Raw genomic sequence first — 18940 nt, 5'->3', positions numbered from 1 at the left:
ATCAAATTATCCCCCTTATTTTCCTCCTCCTCCTTCTTCATTGATTCTTGCTCCTCTTCTTTTTCTTTGGTTCTTCTTTTTCGATTTTTCTTTTTATTCTTCTTCTTTAAGAAGGAGGAGGAAGAGGAGATTTTTCTTCTTCTTTTTCTTCATCATCATCATCATCATCTTCTTCTTTTTTTCTTCTTTTTCTTTTTCATCATCGTCATCTTCTTCTTCTTCTTTTTCTTCTTTTTTAAGGAGAAGGAGGAGGAGGAGGAGGTCTCCTTCATCATTATCATCTTCTTCTTCTTCTTTTTTTCTTCTTTTCTAAGGAGGAGGAGGAGGAGGATGGACTATTTTATTGACGGAAAGAAACAATAAGAACATTTTAATAAATATAAGAAAACATAAGGACGTTTTGATAGATCTTTGAAAATGTATGTATTAACTTGTTAATAATAGCAACATCCAATAACTAAATAAAGGGTTTTATTTGAGGACAAAATTGAATTTTAAAAATTTTCTCTCTCATCCTTTATCTATTTTTAACGGAAAATATGATAGAAGGACTATTTCATTGACAGAGAGAAAAGTTAAGGACATTTTAATAGGTTTCTAAAAATGTAGGAACTAATTTGTTAATAATGGCAATATCCAGATACTAAAATGTAAATATCCAAAAAAAAAAACTACAGCTAGAACCAAGTTGACATGCATCACCAACATCCTATTTTATGTACAAAATCCCAGCTTATCATCGTTCATAATCATTGAACTAATAACTAAATTTTACCAAAATGGCTAGAAAAAAGGTCAACATTATTAGTTTGATAGACATCGTCATATGTTTTATATGGAAATCAATTAAAATTTTCCAGTGACTTTTGTATAGCCTACGTAAAGCATCAATTTTTTGGATTGATATCTACAAAATAACGCCCATGACTTAATGAAATGAAGTAAACATCGACCCATTTTATTGATGTATATTGAAGTTTATTGATGTATATTGAAGTTTAGACTGCACTCAATCGAATAAAATAAAGAAAATATACACCTCAATTCTAGTTGAATCTTCGACAAATCTAACCGAATGGTGAAAGAATTATCTCTCCATCCCTACATATGCAAAAATCTTTCCGGCCTGGCATCCCCAATGTGCTTCAGCTTATATTCCTTGCCAATCATGTGATTACTCAAGCGACTCTCTGTAAGCTCAATAATCACTGCATATTGCACTCTTTATAATCCTAATCGTTGATTCCATGGGATATATTTGATCTATTGGCCAATGAGTTTCTGAACGAGATGTGAGCATAAGGTTCAGCAGCTACAAGCACAAACGGCTGGAGTAATTTTCATTTACGGTCATTAAACTTAAGTCATTGTTTCATTGCAGTCACTAAACTTCAATTTATTTCAGAAAAATTATCAATGTTTAAATACTTATTTGAAATAGTTACTCAGTTGAGTTTTCGATAGATTTTTCACGAAATGCACACGTGACATGTCAAACGTGGCTAAAAAAAAGGAAAAGAAAATTTCTTTACCACGTTAGAGGTTGTTAACCTCGGCATGACATCATTCTTTAACCCTTTTGCAATCCCTTCAATCTGATAAAGATTTGTTTTCTTCATCTGTTTTATTTGGGTTTTGGGGAGAAAATTTTAGAGAGGAAATGAACCAAAAGTAGAGGGCCACAATCCCAACAAAGTAATGAAGTTGTAACAGCCCGCTTACCGGACCATCACCGGCACTAGGATCCAGATCGGCTTAAGGCCGCCGGGACCCGTAGTAAGCCTACTGTCAACTCTGTGTACCTGATAAATCCCATACATGATCATACTTAAGCTTACAACTGTTACTTACTCTTTTTTTTTTCTTTGCTTGACTAACTTTTCTTTCTGTATAACTTCCACTAAGCCTGGACTATGCATGCTCTGTCTGTATGCACTCGAAGAGTGATACCTGCTATGGTACCATACAGTGACTACAGAGATAGAAAGACTACCATGCACCAAGCTTAGCTCATCACAACATTATCTCAATCATCTATAACATAAAAGGATCATGTGCAAAGGGATAACAAGCACTAGGGCCAAGCACAATTCTATAACTCACTATTACATCATTTCTATACATTACATAAACTCTGTACTGTACATCATTATCATGTCCACTATTCTATACTATTACATATGCCTTTTACCCTTGCTATCTCTTTCTCTTTCTCTTCTCTGAGGCCCTGAAAAATGGGGTTAGGGAGAGGGATGAGCTGCTAAAGCCCAGTGAGCGGAATCTATAAAATCACATTTAAAACATGCTATCATATGATGCATCACTGCACAAACATTTCACATCTCGGATTGGACATGATCCCAAAACTCCCTCTGTCAATGCCCGGCCCCCAAAGGAGCTCACACAGGTCTTTCACTAACTACTCATGGTGCCCGACCCTATAAGGGCTCTCACAGGACTCATCCAAGGTAAATGCCCGGCCCCAAAGGAGCTCACACAGGACATACAATAATGACAGACTTATGGGCTATTGAGATCGCCTTGGTCCAATCCACATATACAAGTGCTCAACTTTGCTTCCTTTTGCTCAAATCTCTAAAACAAAGCTCAAATCAAGTTAAAACATGCAAGATTTGAGGAAAACATGAGAAATCACACCAAGGAGAGCTTGAACCTACCTTTGACCCAAAAACAGAGTGTTTAACACTCAAGTCTCGGGCAAAGGGGCTTTTGTAGTGGCCAACCGACTCTTCCTTCGGCGGCCTAACGTGCATGCGAAACCATGCAACCTTCGGCGGCCGAACTTCACCTTCGGCGGCCGAACCTGGCTTTTGTCCCCTTGGCCTTTTCATTTCAAAACTCACTTTTCTTAACTCAAAACATGCAAACATGATAAAAACACTTAAAAAACATCTTAAAAACCTTTCTTATACCCTTAGGGCAAGCTCCGACATCCTCGAATCCCGACTTCCAACGGAAAATCCGTCGGAACGTAGGAATTCCGATACCAGAATCTAGCCGGGTATTACAGAAGCACACTTTATTTGAAGCAGTTCCATCGTCACCATCATCGGCTTCCTTCTCTGACGTGTCGTTGCAGCTGATTAGTCGCTACCTGCCACTTCATTGTCGTCATTCCAACGAAGGACCTGACTATGGGTCCACGAGGGATGGTAGCGGTGAGGCACAAGAAATCATAATCGTCAATCGGCAAGGAGAGTACTTTGCCGTCTACTGATGGATAGTCCATAACTTTCCTCGTATTCAAGCATTGGCTTCCTCCTTTATCTCCTTCGTCATCATTGCATCTGCTCTTTCTTGCACCCACCCTTGCAAAAGTCCAGGCTATACCAAAGTAATGATACTTGCGATGATCCTAACGGTGAGCCTTCTCCCTAGGATGAGCGCATAAACATTCCGTCCAGACATGTGACCTCCCATGTATGCAACATCTCACCTTGAACTCATACATGTTAAAATGATCACGGGAGAAGGCATCCACAGGCGAGTCTAAGTTATTGCGGAATTAGTTTGACTTGTTTGATGGAAGGTAATGGTGGAAAGACGTTAAGGAATCGAGAAAGGAGAATTGGCATTTTCATGGTTGCATAATGGGAGGGTAAGAGGGTAAGGGGGTAAGGATGACGTCTACTTATTGAAAAATGAGTCATAACGAGGGATTTGGACGGTTAAATTTGAATGAAGAGACTATCTGATCATTATTTTTTGGAAATAAGCAGTAATGAAGTGTAAAAGAGATGTGGCTGAATTGTTTTTATTCAGTCACTGAACTTTAATCACTTTTACTTTCTGACGTAGTAAATAAATTTTTTTTAGAAAAAAAAAACTATATAAAATAGTCATATATGCCTTTCATGTGAAAATCTACTAAAAACTCACTAAAATAATTATTTTAAATAAATATTTAAACATTAATAATTTTTTAAAATAAATTAAAATTTAATAACCACAATAAAATAATTATTTAAAATAAAGTCACCATCAATAAAAATTATCCCAAGGGCGCAAATTCTCGCACTCACACCCGAAATTGTCGCCACCAATTATTATAGTATATTTTATTTTTATTTAGTTAAATTTAATGAACCAGATCTCTGAAGAGACCGGGAGGCCAGTTAGGAAACAAGAACCGAACTTTTCATGTTCAGCTGGATTCGAGAGCACAAGCGTAAGGTACTCGGCGGGGATGTTCTAGTCGGTGTCGATGTTGTCGCCAACATCGTAGTAAAGTCCGCGGAGAAGTGGTTGAGTTGACCATAACAGACAGCCGTGCCACATCTTTCTCCCTACCGAAAAAATGCCACGTTTAGATTATTCAAATCCTATATTGGGCTTGGCCCATAATTTCATCTCCAAGAGTCCAAACGTCGAGTCATCAGGTCTGTGTGGCAACAAAAAAAAAAGAAAAAAGGTCATCAGGTATGTTACGACACCGTTCGGTATCGGCATCCACAGTTAAATTCGACGGCCAAGATTTCCAAGCTCCAGTTTGTAAGATTAAGTTTTCCTACAAACCATTAGCGTTTGTCAGTGCAAACCCTAGTCAGAAGCAGCGCAGCCCAGCTCTGTTCCAATGGGTACTCTCTCTCTCTCTCTCTATGTCTAAACTTGTTCTCGCTTAGCTCATAATGCTTCATTGTAATGGCGGTATGTTTCTTATATACAGTAAAAATGGCTGTACTTTGGTTTTAAATCTGTTACTTTCCTGGTTGTTCGAGTCTTTCCGATTTTGGCCTCATAAAAAAGGCACCTGAAGATACCATTTCGTTTGATCCATTTATTATTCTGCTTTTGCTCATTCAGAACTTTCTCACTCTATTTCCGGATTAATTAAAGTATATTTATGGTTGCCACTTTCAAAAATAAGGAACGTAATTTTGATGTTCCCTGATTTGCAAAAGAGCAAAGGCTTGCCTTATTTAGCTATACATTTGGTTTTGAGTTACATCATGTTAAATGAAAATGCTTAATTGAATGAGCTAACTTTATGTTCATTTTGTGTGCATTTTATTATTACCAAATATATTCTGGTATCAGCCGTGAAGCGTTTTACTTTTTGTTTTGGCTATTAATTACTGTTTACAAGTCTTTTGGTGATAATGCTAAGAAGTCTTGTCCTCTGTAGTTGCATTTTTGTTTCTGTTCTGAAGTACATGGGCGATCAAACTGAGCCTCCAGTTAGCTTCTTTTTATTTTATTTTTTCTTTTGACAATGTGTTTGATAAAAATAGGGGCTTACAAGTATATCTCTGAGTTATGGAGGAAGAAGCAATCTGATGTGATGAGGTTTTTGCAGAGGGTGAGATGCTGGGAGTACCGCCAGCATCCTTCCATTGTTCGTGTCACCCATCCAACACGCCCTGACAAGGCTCGCCGATTGGGCTATAAGGCCAAGCAGGTAACAGAAGATCTCTAATTGCCCCTTTAGTTGTACAAATGTTCATCCTACACTTGTTGCTGGACTATTATGTCCTTTTTCTTCTGCAATTGTAAAGAAAAGCCTTTTGCAATTATATTTTGCTTAGCACATGCAAGTTTTGTCCGTCCCATTCTGGACAAAGGGGATCTGTTTTGGAATATAATTCTTGCTGGTCAAGCGGTGTCTTGATGTGTATTCATTTCTCCTCAGGAGGGTGTATACATATGATGATAAGATACTACCTGAGACCAGCTAAAGTAAACATGGTCGATCATCTGACCAAGTGGTTCGCCCTTCTGTGGAATTCACTTTTGTCTCGATCTGATACATTTATGATCTTTTTGGTTGTTTGATCAATGATGCTTTTATCATGTCATTATCGCATCTAACATCTACATTGTAACCTTCAATGCTGTTCTTGTTAGTCTTGTCCATGTTTATGCATAATTTCTTGTGATTTGCACTTATAGTGACACTGTATTCTATCAGGGCTATGTGATTTATCGTGTGCGTGTTAGACGTGGTGGCAGGAAGAGGCCTGTTCCCAAAGGTATTGTCTATGGTAAGCCCACCAACCAGGGTGTAACTCAACTGAAGTTTCAGCGGAGCAAGAGGTCTGTTGCAGAGGAGCGTGCTGGTAGAAAATTGGGTGGTCTAAGGGTTCTTAATTCATACTGGATTAATGAGGTTTGTGGGCTAACTTTAAATGTACTCTCTTCATGCATTACATGTATAATTTTCTGCATTGCTCATATATTTCTTTGGTGCAGGATTCTACTTACAAGTATTTTGAGGTGATCATGGTTGATATTGCACATAACGCTATTCGAAATGACCCAAGGATCAACTGGCTCTGCAATCCTGTTCACAAGCACAGGGAGCTTAGGGGCCTCACCTCTGCGGGGAAGAAATACAGGGGTCTACGAGGAAAAGGACATTTGCACCACAAAAATCGCCCTTCTCGCAGAGCAACCTGGAAGAGAAACAATACTCTCTCACTTCGTCGCTACCGTTGAGTTCATTGATGTGCTTGCATTTTTTTTCTTTATGGATTTTGTTTTAAGGACAGAGTAGCTTTTATTTTGAGTTTGGAAGTTTTGATATTGAAATATTTAGAGGTGGCTACTTTATTTTTTATTTTTAAGTTATTTACCAATATTGTTTCGACTGTTAGTTTGTTTACTTTCTATTCATATTTCCACACAACTACGAGGTTTGACTCCTCCAGTTTGGCGTATTTCAATTTATTTGGTGGAATTAGATTTATTGCAGCTAAATTACTTGGTAAATAGTGAATGTTCAAGTTAATATTTTTATTTGCCGTAATAAATTGATTAAATGTACCTCTGCTGCTGCTTCGCTTCATCTGTTGATGATAGTTGCTTCGACTTTAAGATCGTTTCATTGGTTTGCTGCTCTTTCAATTATCTGATCATCATGGTTTACATGTGATGATAAACACCCTAAAGATAAAGAAAATTTTCATCCAACAGATTGATTGAGAAGCGTCGGCGTGAAAGGAGATGCTTCTCCTTAATATTTGGTAATTTAGTACTGGCAGCAACCTTCAGAGAATTCCATGTATTTCTCGTTGTGATTCTGTAGTGCTTGTGAATAGGTTCTTCGTCTTGGTTGGAATACTTTGAGTTATCAGTTGTTGAGCAACACAATATAGCATCTGCAATCGATAAATGGTGTTGGCATTGTACTTCCATTTGCTGGATTTCCTGGAAAAATTCAAAATTTGCGAAATGGTCACCTATCAATTTACAAGTTGCTAGTTTTATTCATTCTAAGTGCTGAAAAACAGGACAAACACATGTAGATGATGAAATTGTGCATATGTGCTTTGCACAGATAATAAGGCCATGTTCGGCCTTAGTGTTTACCGGAAGTATTTGGCATATAGATATAGTCAAAGCATTGATTTTTATTATTTATTATTTATTATTTGATAAAGTGTTTGATAATTGAACCTGTAGTTATTCAAAAACTACTTCTCTTCACGTTTCAGTGGATAGCAATTATAATTATCTTTTTTTTTACACTTATATTTCTTTATTCTTTTATAAATTCATATATTCAATCATATTCTTTATTCATTTTGTATTTAACGGCTAATCTGATATAAAATTATATCGAACATTTCTATTTTAAATATTATATGAACAATTAACTGATAACCGCTCATATTTAACGGTTAATGAAGCAATTAACAGTTACTAAAAACAACTAATAAAATCACTAATATGCGGAACATGGCCTAACCTTCCTAAAAGCTTACATTGAAAATCAATTGGGAAAACAAAAGCTCGACAGTCGCGCTGGTGCCCTTGCATGTGAATATAAAGCCTTGATTTCCTATCTCTTCTATTAGATCGTTTGACAAAGTATAGTTATCCTGTAATTAACATTAAGCATCAACCCATATTAACTGCTAAACAGGAATGGCATTTTCCTTGATCTTTGACGTGATGCTTCTAGTCGTTTCAATCACCGAACTTGGCAAGCCTCCCACTTCTGCCTACAGAAGGGCATAATGTCTTGGCTCATCCTCGAGTTGAAACTAGTGAATCAAAGTTTTAACCAATAAGCACCAGCCAAATATCAAGTCTAGGGCAAAGCATGACCTTGAAATCTAAACTGTTGTTTTTAACGGCAACATCAAAGTGAAGAAGCTTGACATTTGGGTAGATGGTTGCTGGTTCTGATAGGTTCTCCATATAATTAGCAAATATGATACACCTGAAAAGATAAAAGAAGCAAGCAAATTTATTGTCGTGTTCTATTAAAAAAAAAACAAAAAACTCTAGCAGAACACATTAAGAATGGTGTAGAGAACCATTCTCGGATTTAGGAAAGAAATAAAAGAAAAAGAAACAGTAAATGAAAAATTGCATTTCTGTATCTAGGGTTCCACCAATCAAAAGCAAAGAGATTTTTTAAAGTAAAAACCCAGTGACTATAGATCTGGCTTTTGTTTAATATTTAATCATATGTCAAACTCTGGGAGGCATTTTGCATAATTATAAAGGCTGTCTCTTTCATCTCATCTTACTATCAAAACCGTATTTCAACCGTAGTATGTATTTATCCAAGTGCAAAAGTGCCAATTATTTTGAAGTCTTGAGACTAGAAATATGACCATACTGAGTGTTTGATTCAAGATTATCCACAGAACCCGTCCTTTTAAATATATGATCATTGAGAAGATTGCACGAACATCACAACCGATATCAGCCAGAATAACGGTAAGACGAAACCGTTGAAGATATATGTTCTTTCCATTTCTGCATAAAATCATGACTAGCTAAACATAAGCCCAAAAAGATTGGCTAAGACAGCTGCATGGACCAAAGTAGAATATTTTAGAACTATTCCCATTACTTTTGCCGTTTCATTTGAATTACAGATTATCCAGGTCATTTCTACTGAAGTATGTTTTCTACTTTTTATATACACTGGACACTGGAAAATATTAGGAAAAGAAAAGGTATACTCTGAGCCCTGTACAATGAGCAGATATAGTATTCGAGATTTGTGGACTTATGATGGGAGTTCTAAAATTACCAATTTACCATCAACAGGCTAGAGACTGATGATTAAAATTAAAAGGAATTCATTGGTTAAGATGCAGTGGGATCTCTTCCTTTGGGTTTATTATTTAGTTATCAGGACTACAATGATTAATGGATATTCTGATTTTGGTATTCACTTTTCATGTCTCCTCTGTACTAAACCCTTCTGTGCTGTTTGATCAACATTTAATTTACATGTAAGATTGGTTCACTTCTGTACTGCATTGGCTTGGTGCCCCCAATGTGAATTTAAAATACAAAAAGTACTTTCACTCATTCATATATATAATTAATGGCTGGAAAGTAAGTGATTATATGAGCAGGTGCTTTCCTTTAGCTCACTCTTTATGATAATGCCCAAAGCCTAATCTAATTACATGTAGTGGAGAGGCTTATACAGACTTTTCAAATGACCAAACATATGCATTCTCAAATGTTGCAGAGACCAACCGATCCCCTTAGTTTTGAAATATCTTGCTGATGGGTCAACTTTCAAAAACCAAATCATGTCATGTAAATCTAAGTCCAACCAGAAATCGACGAGTGCATGAGATAAACTTTAACTGTCAAGACCAAACTATCTAGCTTTCATATCAGAAGGACAATTACGGATATTCAGGCTTAGTCTTTTCTATATCAGTTCTCCTAAGATCAATACACAGAAAATGAAATTATTCGAGCATAGCAACAGAAAAAAAAAAAAAAAACCTTCGGTCAAATGGGACTGAAATCCATCAAAACCAGAGATCAAATTACCGAATCAAACCACACATCTCACTTTATAAACTTGAATTGGAATTCCCAAATATAAGTATAACAAAATTTGAGTTCTAAGTCAAATCACATGTTCATAAACTCGATACAAATCCAACATCAAATATAACAAAATTGTAGTTTCAGCGCATTTACATTGTACTTTCACATGAGTCAAGACCACCTTGTTTTTGCATTTCCTTCTAACTCAATTTGCCAGGAGTTGTATCCAAGAGTCTCTTGCTCAATCCTCTATATCAAAACTTGTTCCTGAAAATGTCAAAAACCATCCAACTTTAGTCTCCCTGTATTATTTTTAACCAGAAGGGAGTACAAAAGCATGATTATGCGACTCCAATAATGGGACTACAGAATCATCCCAACCAGTACCAGTAAGCTATAAGTAACAGGTCCCATTTTTAAAAAAATAAAGAAAAAAATGGGAACAAGAAAAATATACATTTGGCTTGAAGTTAGCATTAGCTGTATAGTGAATGCAATATCAAATGCAAAATATCAAGACCTGAATTATCCAACTTAATCCAATAAACTACAAACATTGTGAGGCCAGTTTTTTGTTTTCTGCACATACAGCCTCCACTTTTGGGAGGAATTAAACAGACCACCTGGCGCAGCTAGCTACTAATTAGATTATGCCTCTGGTCTGAAGCAGGAATACCCATCTTTAGCTAATGCTTAACGAGTAACTAACAATTAATCAGCACATGAACCTCTAATCCAAAGAAACACAAGAGACATCATAGATTTCCAAGCGAAATCAGAACATATTAAAGGAAAATATTATTACATTGCAAAAAAAGAAAGGAAATAGCCAAAGGCACACCTACGTCTGTTTAGAGTAAGAGGAAGAAGAAGGGACACGCTTGGTACGAAACATCATGTAACCGACGGGTAAGACAACTCCAATCATCATTATCGCTGCACCGAGAATGTATCTTAACGGACTCGGCGGCTCCACCTCGATGATTTTCCTGTACTGCATCCCCACCGGATCAAAACATAAAGGTCAATTAAAACATTTTGGTCACAAGATCTGAATTCACAGATGGAAGAGGAAAACTTACCGGCATTTTTCTTTTATGTTTCCTTTTTTTGGCTGGTGCAGTTTGGAGCGATCGATAGAGAGAGAAGGCAATCGCAATAATTGTACCAATTGTAAACGAAGGACTGAAAGATCCGTAGCTCGCACTTTAATGGCGGTTTTCTACTCAACTGTGAAAACTGAGGATCTGGATCGTAGATTTTTCTACAGTGCGATTGGTCCAGTGAGTTCCGTTCACCACTTATAACTTGCCATGTGGAAATTAATTAATGAAAATTTTCTATTTACATAACCATGACACTCAATTACGATAAATTATTGCTATTTTTTCCTAAGAAATCTATTTTATAAATTATGATTATATGAATTTCACTTAAATTATGAGAATGTTTGAGTTCCTCATCACCTTTGTTTCTTTTTTGGTAGAGTTTATTTTAGTATACATCTTTTATAAAATTTTATTTAGGTGTTTTACCAATTTATCAATATAAAAACTTCATAAATTTTTATTAGTGTTTAACAAAATAATTTTATTTATTTGTAATCATTATTAAAAACTTATTTTTAGAGGGGAACCTAGGTTGTGGGTTGGGGGCTGTGGCCCTCCCAAAAATAAATAAATAATATATTTATGAATTTTAGTGTTTTTAATAAAATTATTATTTGTGTGCGTGTATATATATATATACATGTAAAACCGTCGAAAGAAAACACGTGTTACCATATTCCAGTGGGAAAGCATAAGATCAAATATTGGGTTTAATTCCTTATATTATATGCATAAAGGGGAAGGAAATCGTCACATGTATACTATGTTGACAGATTATAGATCCTTAGTAAAACATTCATGTGTCCTTAATCTTGGTCCTGGAAGTAGGACACAGACAAAAATGATCCTTCCACAGCTATGCGCTATCGCTTAGGCTTAGAAATTCCAGAGAGCGTTCACTTGCTTCAACACTGTTCACTTGATGAAGAAGATTTTGAGTCCCATCAACCCATCTTTGCTTGTGGATCTTGCTCTTGCACTTGAACTCTAGAAGACCCTGTGCAGTTTTCAGGCCAAAATATACTTCTTCTGAACTTTCCTTTTCTTTTCTATATGGCCATGCTGTAGTCTCGTCGCAGACCCCATAAACGACGCCTAAATCAACAGGACATATTCAGACTCTAGATTGTAGCCAGGAAAATGGAAAACAAATTAAATGATAGAAATTTACAATTGAATAAAGCTGCTTACATTTGTGCTTCTTGGAGAAGGCCCCTCCAACGTGTTTGCTTTTGATCTTAATTATGACCTGTGATTTCTTGATGTAGACTGAAATGTGTTTCCATCGCAACACTCCTGGCAATTCCAAGAACCAACTGATTTAGCCTTGATATTTTTTCCCCAATCATTCAAGTGAATTCCCAAGGCGACAATAAAGCAAGTACAAACCTTTTCTCGTGCGTTGCAGTACTTCTCCGACGCAGGGAACCGGTTCTTCTATTTCTGCCATTCCCCTATCATAAGGGCTTATGGCTGCATTTTTCCTTGTTTCTTTCGGTAATCTTGCTTTTAGGGCTGCTTCTCCCCTCAAAGCTAAACAAGTAAAGAAAAACCCTTTTTAAAAAATGATCAAAAATTAAAGAAACGTGAAGACAATTGTACGTTCAAGCAAGTACCTGTTGCAGCTGCTGCAGTAAGGGTCATTAGATCTCCTGGACTCTGAATGTCCACTGCTGATCTCACAACAGAAGCGACACGGTCGTGATCAGCTCCGGCTGATTCTGCTAATTCTATGCAATGTGAAGCAAGGAGCTCTGTAGCTGAGGCCAAAGCCATACTCATTTTTGATACAGAGTCATTAGAGTTTCCTGCGGCTGCCACAGCCGCCAAGGCTGCAGCTAGTCCTGCAATCGATATAGCAGAATGCATGTGCGCATTTTCCATGCGTGCCTTATCTTTCTTCTTCACTGTGCTGCTGCTAAGCTCCTTGTGGTGGAACCACTTTCCTATTGATCCTGTCTTTCTTGAATTTATCGAATTGATTATCTTCCTTGTCTGCAAAATTTATATGAAAAAAAAAAAATTAAACTTATGGGATGACATAATAGTTTGGATTTCCATAATTGAGAAACTAAGCAAATTAAGCATGACCAGCAAGAGGCCAAGGTATCCCTGTCTGCTTATTACACAAAAGGATTTTTAAAAAATTTGCACATAGACAAAGAATTTTTGAAAGGTTAACTTACTAACTGCGGCGCAACTGCATCGGCTGGGCACATATTGGGTTGCTTGTCAGTGAAAACTTGTCTCTCTTTCTGAGCCAGAGCTTTTGAAATTTCTGAAGCAGAAAGACTCCAAGATCTCGATAAGAACTCCATAGGCTCTTTTGGGGTTTGTGGTTGAGGGATAGCCGGAAGCGATGTCGCCGGTTTCAGCTCTTGGTCTTCCTCCAAATAATCCAGAAAAGAACCATGCTTCCGAGCAGAATAAAACCCACTATTCATTTCTTGAATTTGTATCCAAATATTACAATCGAATCAGAAACTCTCTCTTGGGCTATTTCGTGTATGATCAATCGATCTTTCCAATCGGAACTTCAGTGACTAGAGTGATTCCTGCCATATCAGTCAAGAAGTCATTGAACGAAGACAGTGGACTCTAGCTGGACTTAGCACCTCAATGAAGAAGACATTATTTGTATTAAAAACACCTAAAATGCAATGTATTAGATGACTAGCTTTATAGACTGGGAAATACTTTTCTTGCAGTCTGAAGCAAAGTTTTCACTTTCAAAAAGCAAGGGGAAAAAAAATTCAATTTACTTCCAAAGGCTATAAACTAATCTGGGCTTATTTTCAAGTGAAACTATAAAGATTGCAGCTTCATCTTCAAAAGAAAAATCTTCAAAGTATTGAGTACTTTAGATTCAAATCTTCAAACAAAAGTAAGAAAAGAAAAGTTTTCAAAAAGCTCCCTTCTCTCCTTTTCCGAAAGCCCCCTCAAAGAGAATATAGAACTAAAGACACCTGCTTTAATCACTAACCTTTCAACGTCAAAGGCTCCCCCGCCCATTTAGCAAAACCGCGAGGCCATAACTTCCCTTCAAACGAACTTTTATACGCAAGCAAAGAGACCAAGCGAGGACCTATCTAGCCTCTAGGGAACAAAACAGATTGCAGAAGCACTTACCAAAATCTAGTGCTTTGAACATCCATAAAATGAGGCAGGGTTTCATCAAAGGAATCAAAAAGACTGAGAGAAACAAAACAAACAGAATTCACGAAACTAGCAGGATTACAGCATTATCCTTAATAAACGGGGATTGTTCCTCGACGCTCATGCAATTAAGGACACGTTTCTACTTGGGAATCTGGGATTTCTGTACTATATATTGGTCTGTAGTGTGGAGAAGACTACAAGGATGGTTTCCCTTTTTTCTTACTCGTGTGTCATTTGACTGGGTAAGGTAGGTACGTACTAGTAGATTTTTGCGCATTGTTAAGGCTTACGAGGCTATTTGATGGTTCATCTGGAATTTTATTTTCTTTCTTTTTTTGCGGGTTTCGCTGGTGACACTTGGAAGTGTGTGCAGGACCAGCCACCGGCCGTTGTATGCCTTCGCTGGACGGTGGGGACGGTTAGTTAGGAGCTAGTATTTTCTCTTTCCCCTGCTTTCCTCGACGGTGGCTCGAACGCATCGCACATTAGACGTCGATATCCTTCTTTATTACTCTTATCAAATATTCTATAATTTAATTATGAGAGTAATCCAAATTCATTTGCACTTTTCGTAATTTAATCAAGGTCTAAATCTTCATACAATGAAGCCAATTTTTTAAAAGGATCATACTCTTGTTTAATTTTCATTAATCAAATATTAAATTTTATTTTTCAACTTATTTACAATTACTACTGAAATCAAAGTTTATTACATTTATCAAACTCTTCCATAATTTCATTTTAATGAGCAACGACTGTCAAATAGTAATAAAATCTAGTGTTAATAAGCAAACATAGTGTGTGACTAAAGTCATTAAATTTATTTAACTATCCAAGAGTTTTAATATACCATAAATATCAAAGTAAAATTTGAAGGTTAAATCAATTAGAAAATAAAAAATGTGAGACTTGAAGTATTTAGATATATTTTACTTACTAAATCAGGTCAAATTAGATAATTTTAAAATATAATTAACGATTACATTTTTTTATAATTTAATTTTAAAAAACTTTGATTAAAGCACTTTTTTTTTTCGCAAGCTAGTTACATATGCATATAACTTGATTGCCAAAGAATCTATCCTTTTTTCAGAAATTAATGATGAAGCCATCTGGCTAAAAAATGAAAACCCTTTTGTCAAATTAGGCTGCTAATTTTCTGCTAGAAAATTGACCCAAGATAACATGGCAATAGTCAATCACTGCTTCCTGTAGCGTGCTAAAGTACACAGTACTCTTCTATAATTGCTCTCATAAATCTAAATCTAATGAAGGTTGCATTGACACACCGACACGGTTGACAATTTTCATGGCTGTATTACATTTCAGTTCGTAGAGGGTTGTCCCAATGGAAGCTCCACGTTTGGACGCAAAACTTATTGTCGTATTATAGCTAGTTCAAGGGCCACTTCCAGGCAAAATCCTGGTGTTGCCCAAATTTCAAAATCTTGGGATGACACCTCTCCTTATTTCCAAAGAACTCATGATCACAAAAACAAAGCAGAATAGGGCCCTAACAGTTTTGCATTAATTACTTTACGCATGTGATGAAGACAATATTCAAGTAGCGATTACGTGATTTGACCAAGCCAGTCTGTACTTGTGTCTTTTGTGTAACAATAATAGAAGAATATGAAATTTATTATAATAAATTAAAACCATAATTACAAATCTCTTTTAGTTTCTTTGTGTTGACCCCAATAATGAACTTAATGCTCACCACCCCTGTGAATTTTCTTAAATTTTCATATTATTTTATATTTAAACAACTATTACATATGAAAACCTGCACACGAGTGGAGACCATACGCACGTGTATGTATATGGTAAAGGAGCAATAGCAAAAGCAGGAGTGAGTGCTCTGGTATATTTCACATCTCCAACAGTTCGAAGAAGACATCTCCAAATTAATAATTGAGCAGTTGTTTTATGTATGTATTAGCCTTAGGCCCATCTAAGCTTAGGTGCACCTGTGCATTGAAAAGTAGAAATCCGCCACCACGACTTAGGGAATCGAAATTTCAAACTAGATTGAAAAGATGAGAAGAAAAAGCAAATGTTATCCTCCGATTATGCGCGTGGGACCTTCATCCAATAAAGTTAATGATAACACACCACACAGCTTCATATGCAATTCACCACCACGTTCGTGCGAGTCGTCTTAGCAGCAAAATTCATACATAGAAACAAAACACCCACAGATTATAAATCAAAATTTCAAACGAAATCAATGGTAAATGGTTTGTGCTCTTAATAATTTCTTGAAATTCTTTTCTTTTCCATAGATGTTTTGAGTATCATGTAAGAGTAATGTTGACCTTTGGCCAAGAACGTCTTGTCGACTGGACAAGAAATCAATCAGATTCGATAGTAATGTGAAAAGCATTTATAATATTACCTGGATTGTGATAAGGCTTCTCTAGCAGCATACATAAATCGATCTATACATACATACACGCATATATACTGATTATCAATCAATTATATATTTTTTATCATTTAAATATTATATTAATAAGGCCAAATATACTATTAAAATATTTTTTGATATTTTTTATGTGCGTCCGTTTTGTATTATCCCCTGCTCTTTCTTAGAGAAAGTACAGCTAAGTTGAGTCAAGCCGCTGCTACAGTTTATCTTTAGGAAACTGTTGAATAAGCCCGTTAACGATGACAGTTAAAAATTTATTAAAATAATAAAATTTAAATCGTATTAAATACTACTTTAGAATTAAATAGATTATTTTAGAATTTAATTTTTAAAATCAGAATAATAAAGATTTTATTTTCACTAAACTATTTACTACCAACAGGACTTTTCAAACTCAACTCCATTTATTATTTACATTTACATTGTTATCAAGTGCAAACCTCCATTTAAAAAAGAAAACATTAAAATACACACTCTTAAAACCCAAACACAAAAGTAAGAAACCAGATGAGACGCAAAACCAAGCAAAATGCTAACGGAAAAACTGATTTAGGCAAAGTCATCTGAGGATGGGGCTGCGGAATAAGGCCCAATGAAGATTTGCCCATAAACAAGCCCAGCCAACCCTCCACCAATCAATGGGCCAAGCCAGTAGATCCAGTTTTGTGAGAAGTCTCCACTAACCACAGCTGGGCCGAAAGAACGAGCCGGGTTCATCGAGCCACCACTAAATGGGCCGGCAGCTAAGATGTTTGCACCAACAACGAACCCAATTGCAATTGGAGCAATAATTCCCAAATTGCCCTTCTTTGGGTCAGCGGCTGTGGCGTAAACTGTGTACACCAATCCGAAAGTTATGACAATCTCCATTACTACTCCTTCAAAAGCATTCATGCCTGAAGCAACTCCATGGGTTGGGACGCTCTGCCAAATCCCACCATCAGTTTCAAGTTGATAAACTATATAAATATAAGTATAATAATCTACTGAATTTATTTTAATTATAAACAAAATACTTTTTAAGTTTTTTCTTAATAACATAATCTCAATTACCTTGCCATTAGTGACGAGATGCAAGAGGAGGCAGGCCACAATGGATCCAAGGCACTGGGCGATCCAATAGAAAATGCCAGTTAGGATGGTAATGTTGCCTCCGACGGCCAATCCAAAGGTGACAGCTGGATTTAAGTGTCCACCTGAGATGTTGGCTGCGATGGCTACTCCAACAAACAATGCAAAAGCATGGGCCACAGCCACAGCCACCAGCCCTGCTGGGTCTAGAGCTGCATCTGTTGTAAGCTTGCCTGCAAATTTTTTATTTTATTTTGTTAATTTAATTACGTTATTAATATAACTCTTGAAAAAAAAAACACAAACACATGCATACTTACTGTAAGCAATAGCTGAGCCAACACCAGCAAACACAAAAAGAAGAGTGGCAATGAACTCAGATAGATAGGCCTTGATGGACCCAACACTGAAAGAGTCTCCAAAACTGCCAAAAGCTATCCTCGCCATTCTTGCTAGCAAGTTTACGATAATCAGTCGAAGAAAATTAGAAAACTGGGTTTAGCTACTGCTCAAGACCTGATTAGGCTTTCTTGAGCAGAAATACGAGAATACTCTCCTATATATAAGCGTACACTAATTAAAAAAAAAAAAAGCGATCGGAGTAGGTTTGGTTAGGATGATGATTGCCGGCACCGACCATGGGACCCATATTACCTCATTCCCACTGCATAATTGGGTGCCGACCGACCGCCATTTATTTGTTTAATTATCAGTTTATCAGCATTAATTATGGACATAAGACAATCAACCTAGTAATTAGTGAAGCATCGACAATATGTTACATGCAGTGTAATTGAGGCCCGATGTCATTTTTCTTGTATTAAAATGAACAGGGAAGGCATTGATTTTGATTTGATTTCGCACCAAATAATATTAGGTCTGGTCAAAGAGCTGGTAATTGCTTGGTTTAGGTTAATGACGATGATTATGATCTACATGTCTGCTTGAAGAGCTACTATACAATCCAAAAGCTATAACTAATAATGAAACAGCAGTCATCATCCATTAATTATTGGGATTAATGTTGTTTGTATTAATTAATCCTTGGACTAGGAATAACATTTAAAAAAATGTGTGGTTGGCAATCAAAGTTCCACAAAGATGCTTTAAATACCTATAAACTTTGAAGCACACCATTCTAATGTTTACTCGTGGAAAAACTTAAATTTTCTTTTATATTTTTTAATTAATGGATGTTTTATTCATATGAATTTTTAATAATTTCCACTTCTTATCACTAAAATTAAAAAAACTCCCACTTTCAGAAGGAAGATCACTGTAGCAATACTTTTCTTATTTGCATAGATTAAGTTATTGTAACGTGCATGACATTATTGAGAATTTTTTTTCCTAATTTTCTAATAATCATATTAGTCACATTAATAGTTAATTGCTA

The 18940-nt window shown here is 36.3% G+C and overlaps 4 protein-coding genes across 8 annotated transcripts; 1 reads left to right on the top strand and 3 right to left on the bottom strand.

Moving 5' to 3' along the window:
• The first annotated feature begins 4246 nt into the window (after positions 1 to 4246).
• On the top strand, positions 4247 to 6667 carry LOC110606324 (60S ribosomal protein L15-1). 2 transcript variants are annotated; one of them, XM_021745082.2, is made up of 4 exons: positions 4247 to 4598; positions 5318 to 5419; positions 5930 to 6127; positions 6211 to 6667. In XM_021745082.2, the coding sequence occupies exons 1-4, from the start codon at positions 4443 to 4445 to the stop codon at positions 6454 to 6456; spliced, it is 702 nt and encodes a 233-aa protein (XP_021600774.1). In that variant the 5' UTR covers positions 4247 to 4442; the 3' UTR covers positions 6457 to 6667. The 2 variants fall into 2 exon arrangements, with proteins under 2 accessions (XP_021600774.1, XP_021600782.1); XM_021745090.2 differs by having other exon boundaries at positions 4464 to 4598; positions 5253 to 5419.
• Positions 6668 to 9770: 3103 nt separating this feature from the next.
• LOC122723129 lies at positions 9771 to 10774 on the bottom strand. 2 transcript variants are annotated; one of them, XM_043954332.1, is made up of 2 exons: positions 10616 to 10774; positions 9771 to 10041 (listed from the first exon to the last, which is right to left on the bottom strand). In XM_043954332.1, the coding sequence occupies exon 1, from the start codon at positions 10772 to 10774 to the stop codon at positions 10616 to 10618; it is 159 nt and encodes a 52-aa protein (XP_043810267.1). In that variant the 3' UTR covers positions 9771 to 10041. The 2 variants fall into 2 exon arrangements, with proteins under 2 accessions (XP_043810267.1, XP_043810266.1); XM_043954331.1 differs by having other exon boundaries at positions 10620 to 10774.
• LOC110604582 (VAN3-binding protein) lies at positions 9771 to 14478 on the bottom strand. 3 transcript variants are annotated; one of them, XM_021742822.2, is made up of 8 exons: positions 14013 to 14478; positions 13070 to 13438; positions 12500 to 12878; positions 12273 to 12416; positions 12075 to 12179; positions 10857 to 11978; positions 10620 to 10768; positions 9771 to 10041 (listed from the first exon to the last, which is right to left on the bottom strand). In XM_021742822.2, the coding sequence occupies exons 2-6, from the start codon at positions 13325 to 13327 to the stop codon at positions 11740 to 11742; spliced, it is 1125 nt and encodes a 374-aa protein (XP_021598514.1). In that variant the 5' UTR covers positions 13328 to 13438; positions 14013 to 14478; the 3' UTR covers positions 9771 to 10041; positions 10620 to 10768; positions 10857 to 11739. The 3 variants fall into 3 exon arrangements, with proteins under 3 accessions (XP_021598514.1, XP_043810265.1, XP_021598505.1); XM_043954330.1 differs by having other exon boundaries at positions 10616 to 10768; positions 13867 to 14477; XM_021742813.2 differs by having other exon boundaries at positions 13867 to 14477.
• Positions 14479 to 16858: 2380 nt separating this feature from the next.
• On the bottom strand, positions 16859 to 18091 carry LOC110608519 (probable aquaporin TIP-type). The gene is made up of 3 exons (XM_021747765.2): positions 17865 to 18091; positions 17527 to 17777; positions 16859 to 17397 (listed from the first exon to the last, which is right to left on the bottom strand). The coding sequence occupies exons 1-3, from the start codon at positions 17989 to 17991 to the stop codon at positions 17023 to 17025; spliced, it is 753 nt and encodes a 250-aa protein (XP_021603457.1). The 5' UTR covers positions 17992 to 18091; the 3' UTR covers positions 16859 to 17022.
• Positions 18092 to 18940: the final 849 nt, after the last annotated feature.

The sequence above is a fragment of the Manihot esculenta genome, chromosome 2 (assembly GCF_001659605.2).
Source record: "Manihot esculenta cultivar AM560-2 chromosome 2, M.esculenta_v8, whole genome shotgun sequence".
Classification (NCBI taxonomy): Eukaryota; Viridiplantae; Streptophyta; class Magnoliopsida; order Malpighiales; family Euphorbiaceae; genus Manihot; species Manihot esculenta.
The sequence above is the reverse complement of the archived record's forward strand: the minus strand, read 5'-3'. Positions and strand labels throughout refer to the sequence as shown.

What these genes read in the sequence shown, in the direction of transcription:
- LOC110606324 (XM_021745082.2), top strand. Translation starts at nt 4,443, where the DNA reads ATGTTACGACACCGTTCGGTATCGGCATCCACAGTTAAATTCGACGGC. An exon ending in TGGGCTATAAGGCCAAGCAG is followed by an intron (nt 5,420 to 5,929) that starts GTAACAGAAGAT and finishes GTATTCTATCAG; the next exon opens with GGCTATGTGATTTATCGTGT. An exon ending in ATTCATACTGGATTAATGAG is followed by an intron (nt 6,128 to 6,210) that starts GTTTGTGGGCTA and finishes TCTTTGGTGCAG; the next exon opens with GATTCTACTTACAAGTATTT.
- LOC122723129 (XM_043954331.1), bottom strand. Translation starts at nt 10,774, where the DNA reads ATGCAGTACAGGAAAATCATCGAGGTGGAGCCGCCGAGTCCGTTAAGA.
- LOC110604582 (XM_021742822.2), bottom strand. Translation starts at nt 13,327, where the DNA reads ATGAATAGTGGGTTTTATTCTGCTCGGAAGCATGGTTCTTTTCTGGAT. An exon ending in ATGCAGTTGCGCCGCAGTTA is followed by an intron (nt 12,879 to 13,069) that starts GTAAGTTAACCT and finishes TAAATTTTGCAG; the next exon opens with ACAAGGAAGATAATCAATTC. An exon ending in ACTGCAACGCACGAGAAAAG is followed by an intron (nt 12,180 to 12,272) that starts GTTTGTACTTGC and finishes TGGAATTGCCAG; the next exon opens with GAGTGTTGCGATGGAAACAC.
- LOC110608519 (XM_021747765.2), bottom strand. Translation starts at nt 17,991, where the DNA reads ATGGCGAGGATAGCTTTTGGCAGTTTTGGAGACTCTTTCAGTGTTGGG. An exon ending in TGGCTCAGCTATTGCTTACA is followed by an intron (nt 17,778 to 17,864) that starts GTAAGTATGCAT and finishes AAAAATTTGCAG; the next exon opens with GCAAGCTTACAACAGATGCA. An exon ending in ATCTCGTCACTAATGGCAAG is followed by an intron (nt 17,398 to 17,526) that starts GTAATTGAGATT and finishes GGGATTTGGCAG; the next exon opens with AGCGTCCCAACCCATGGAGT.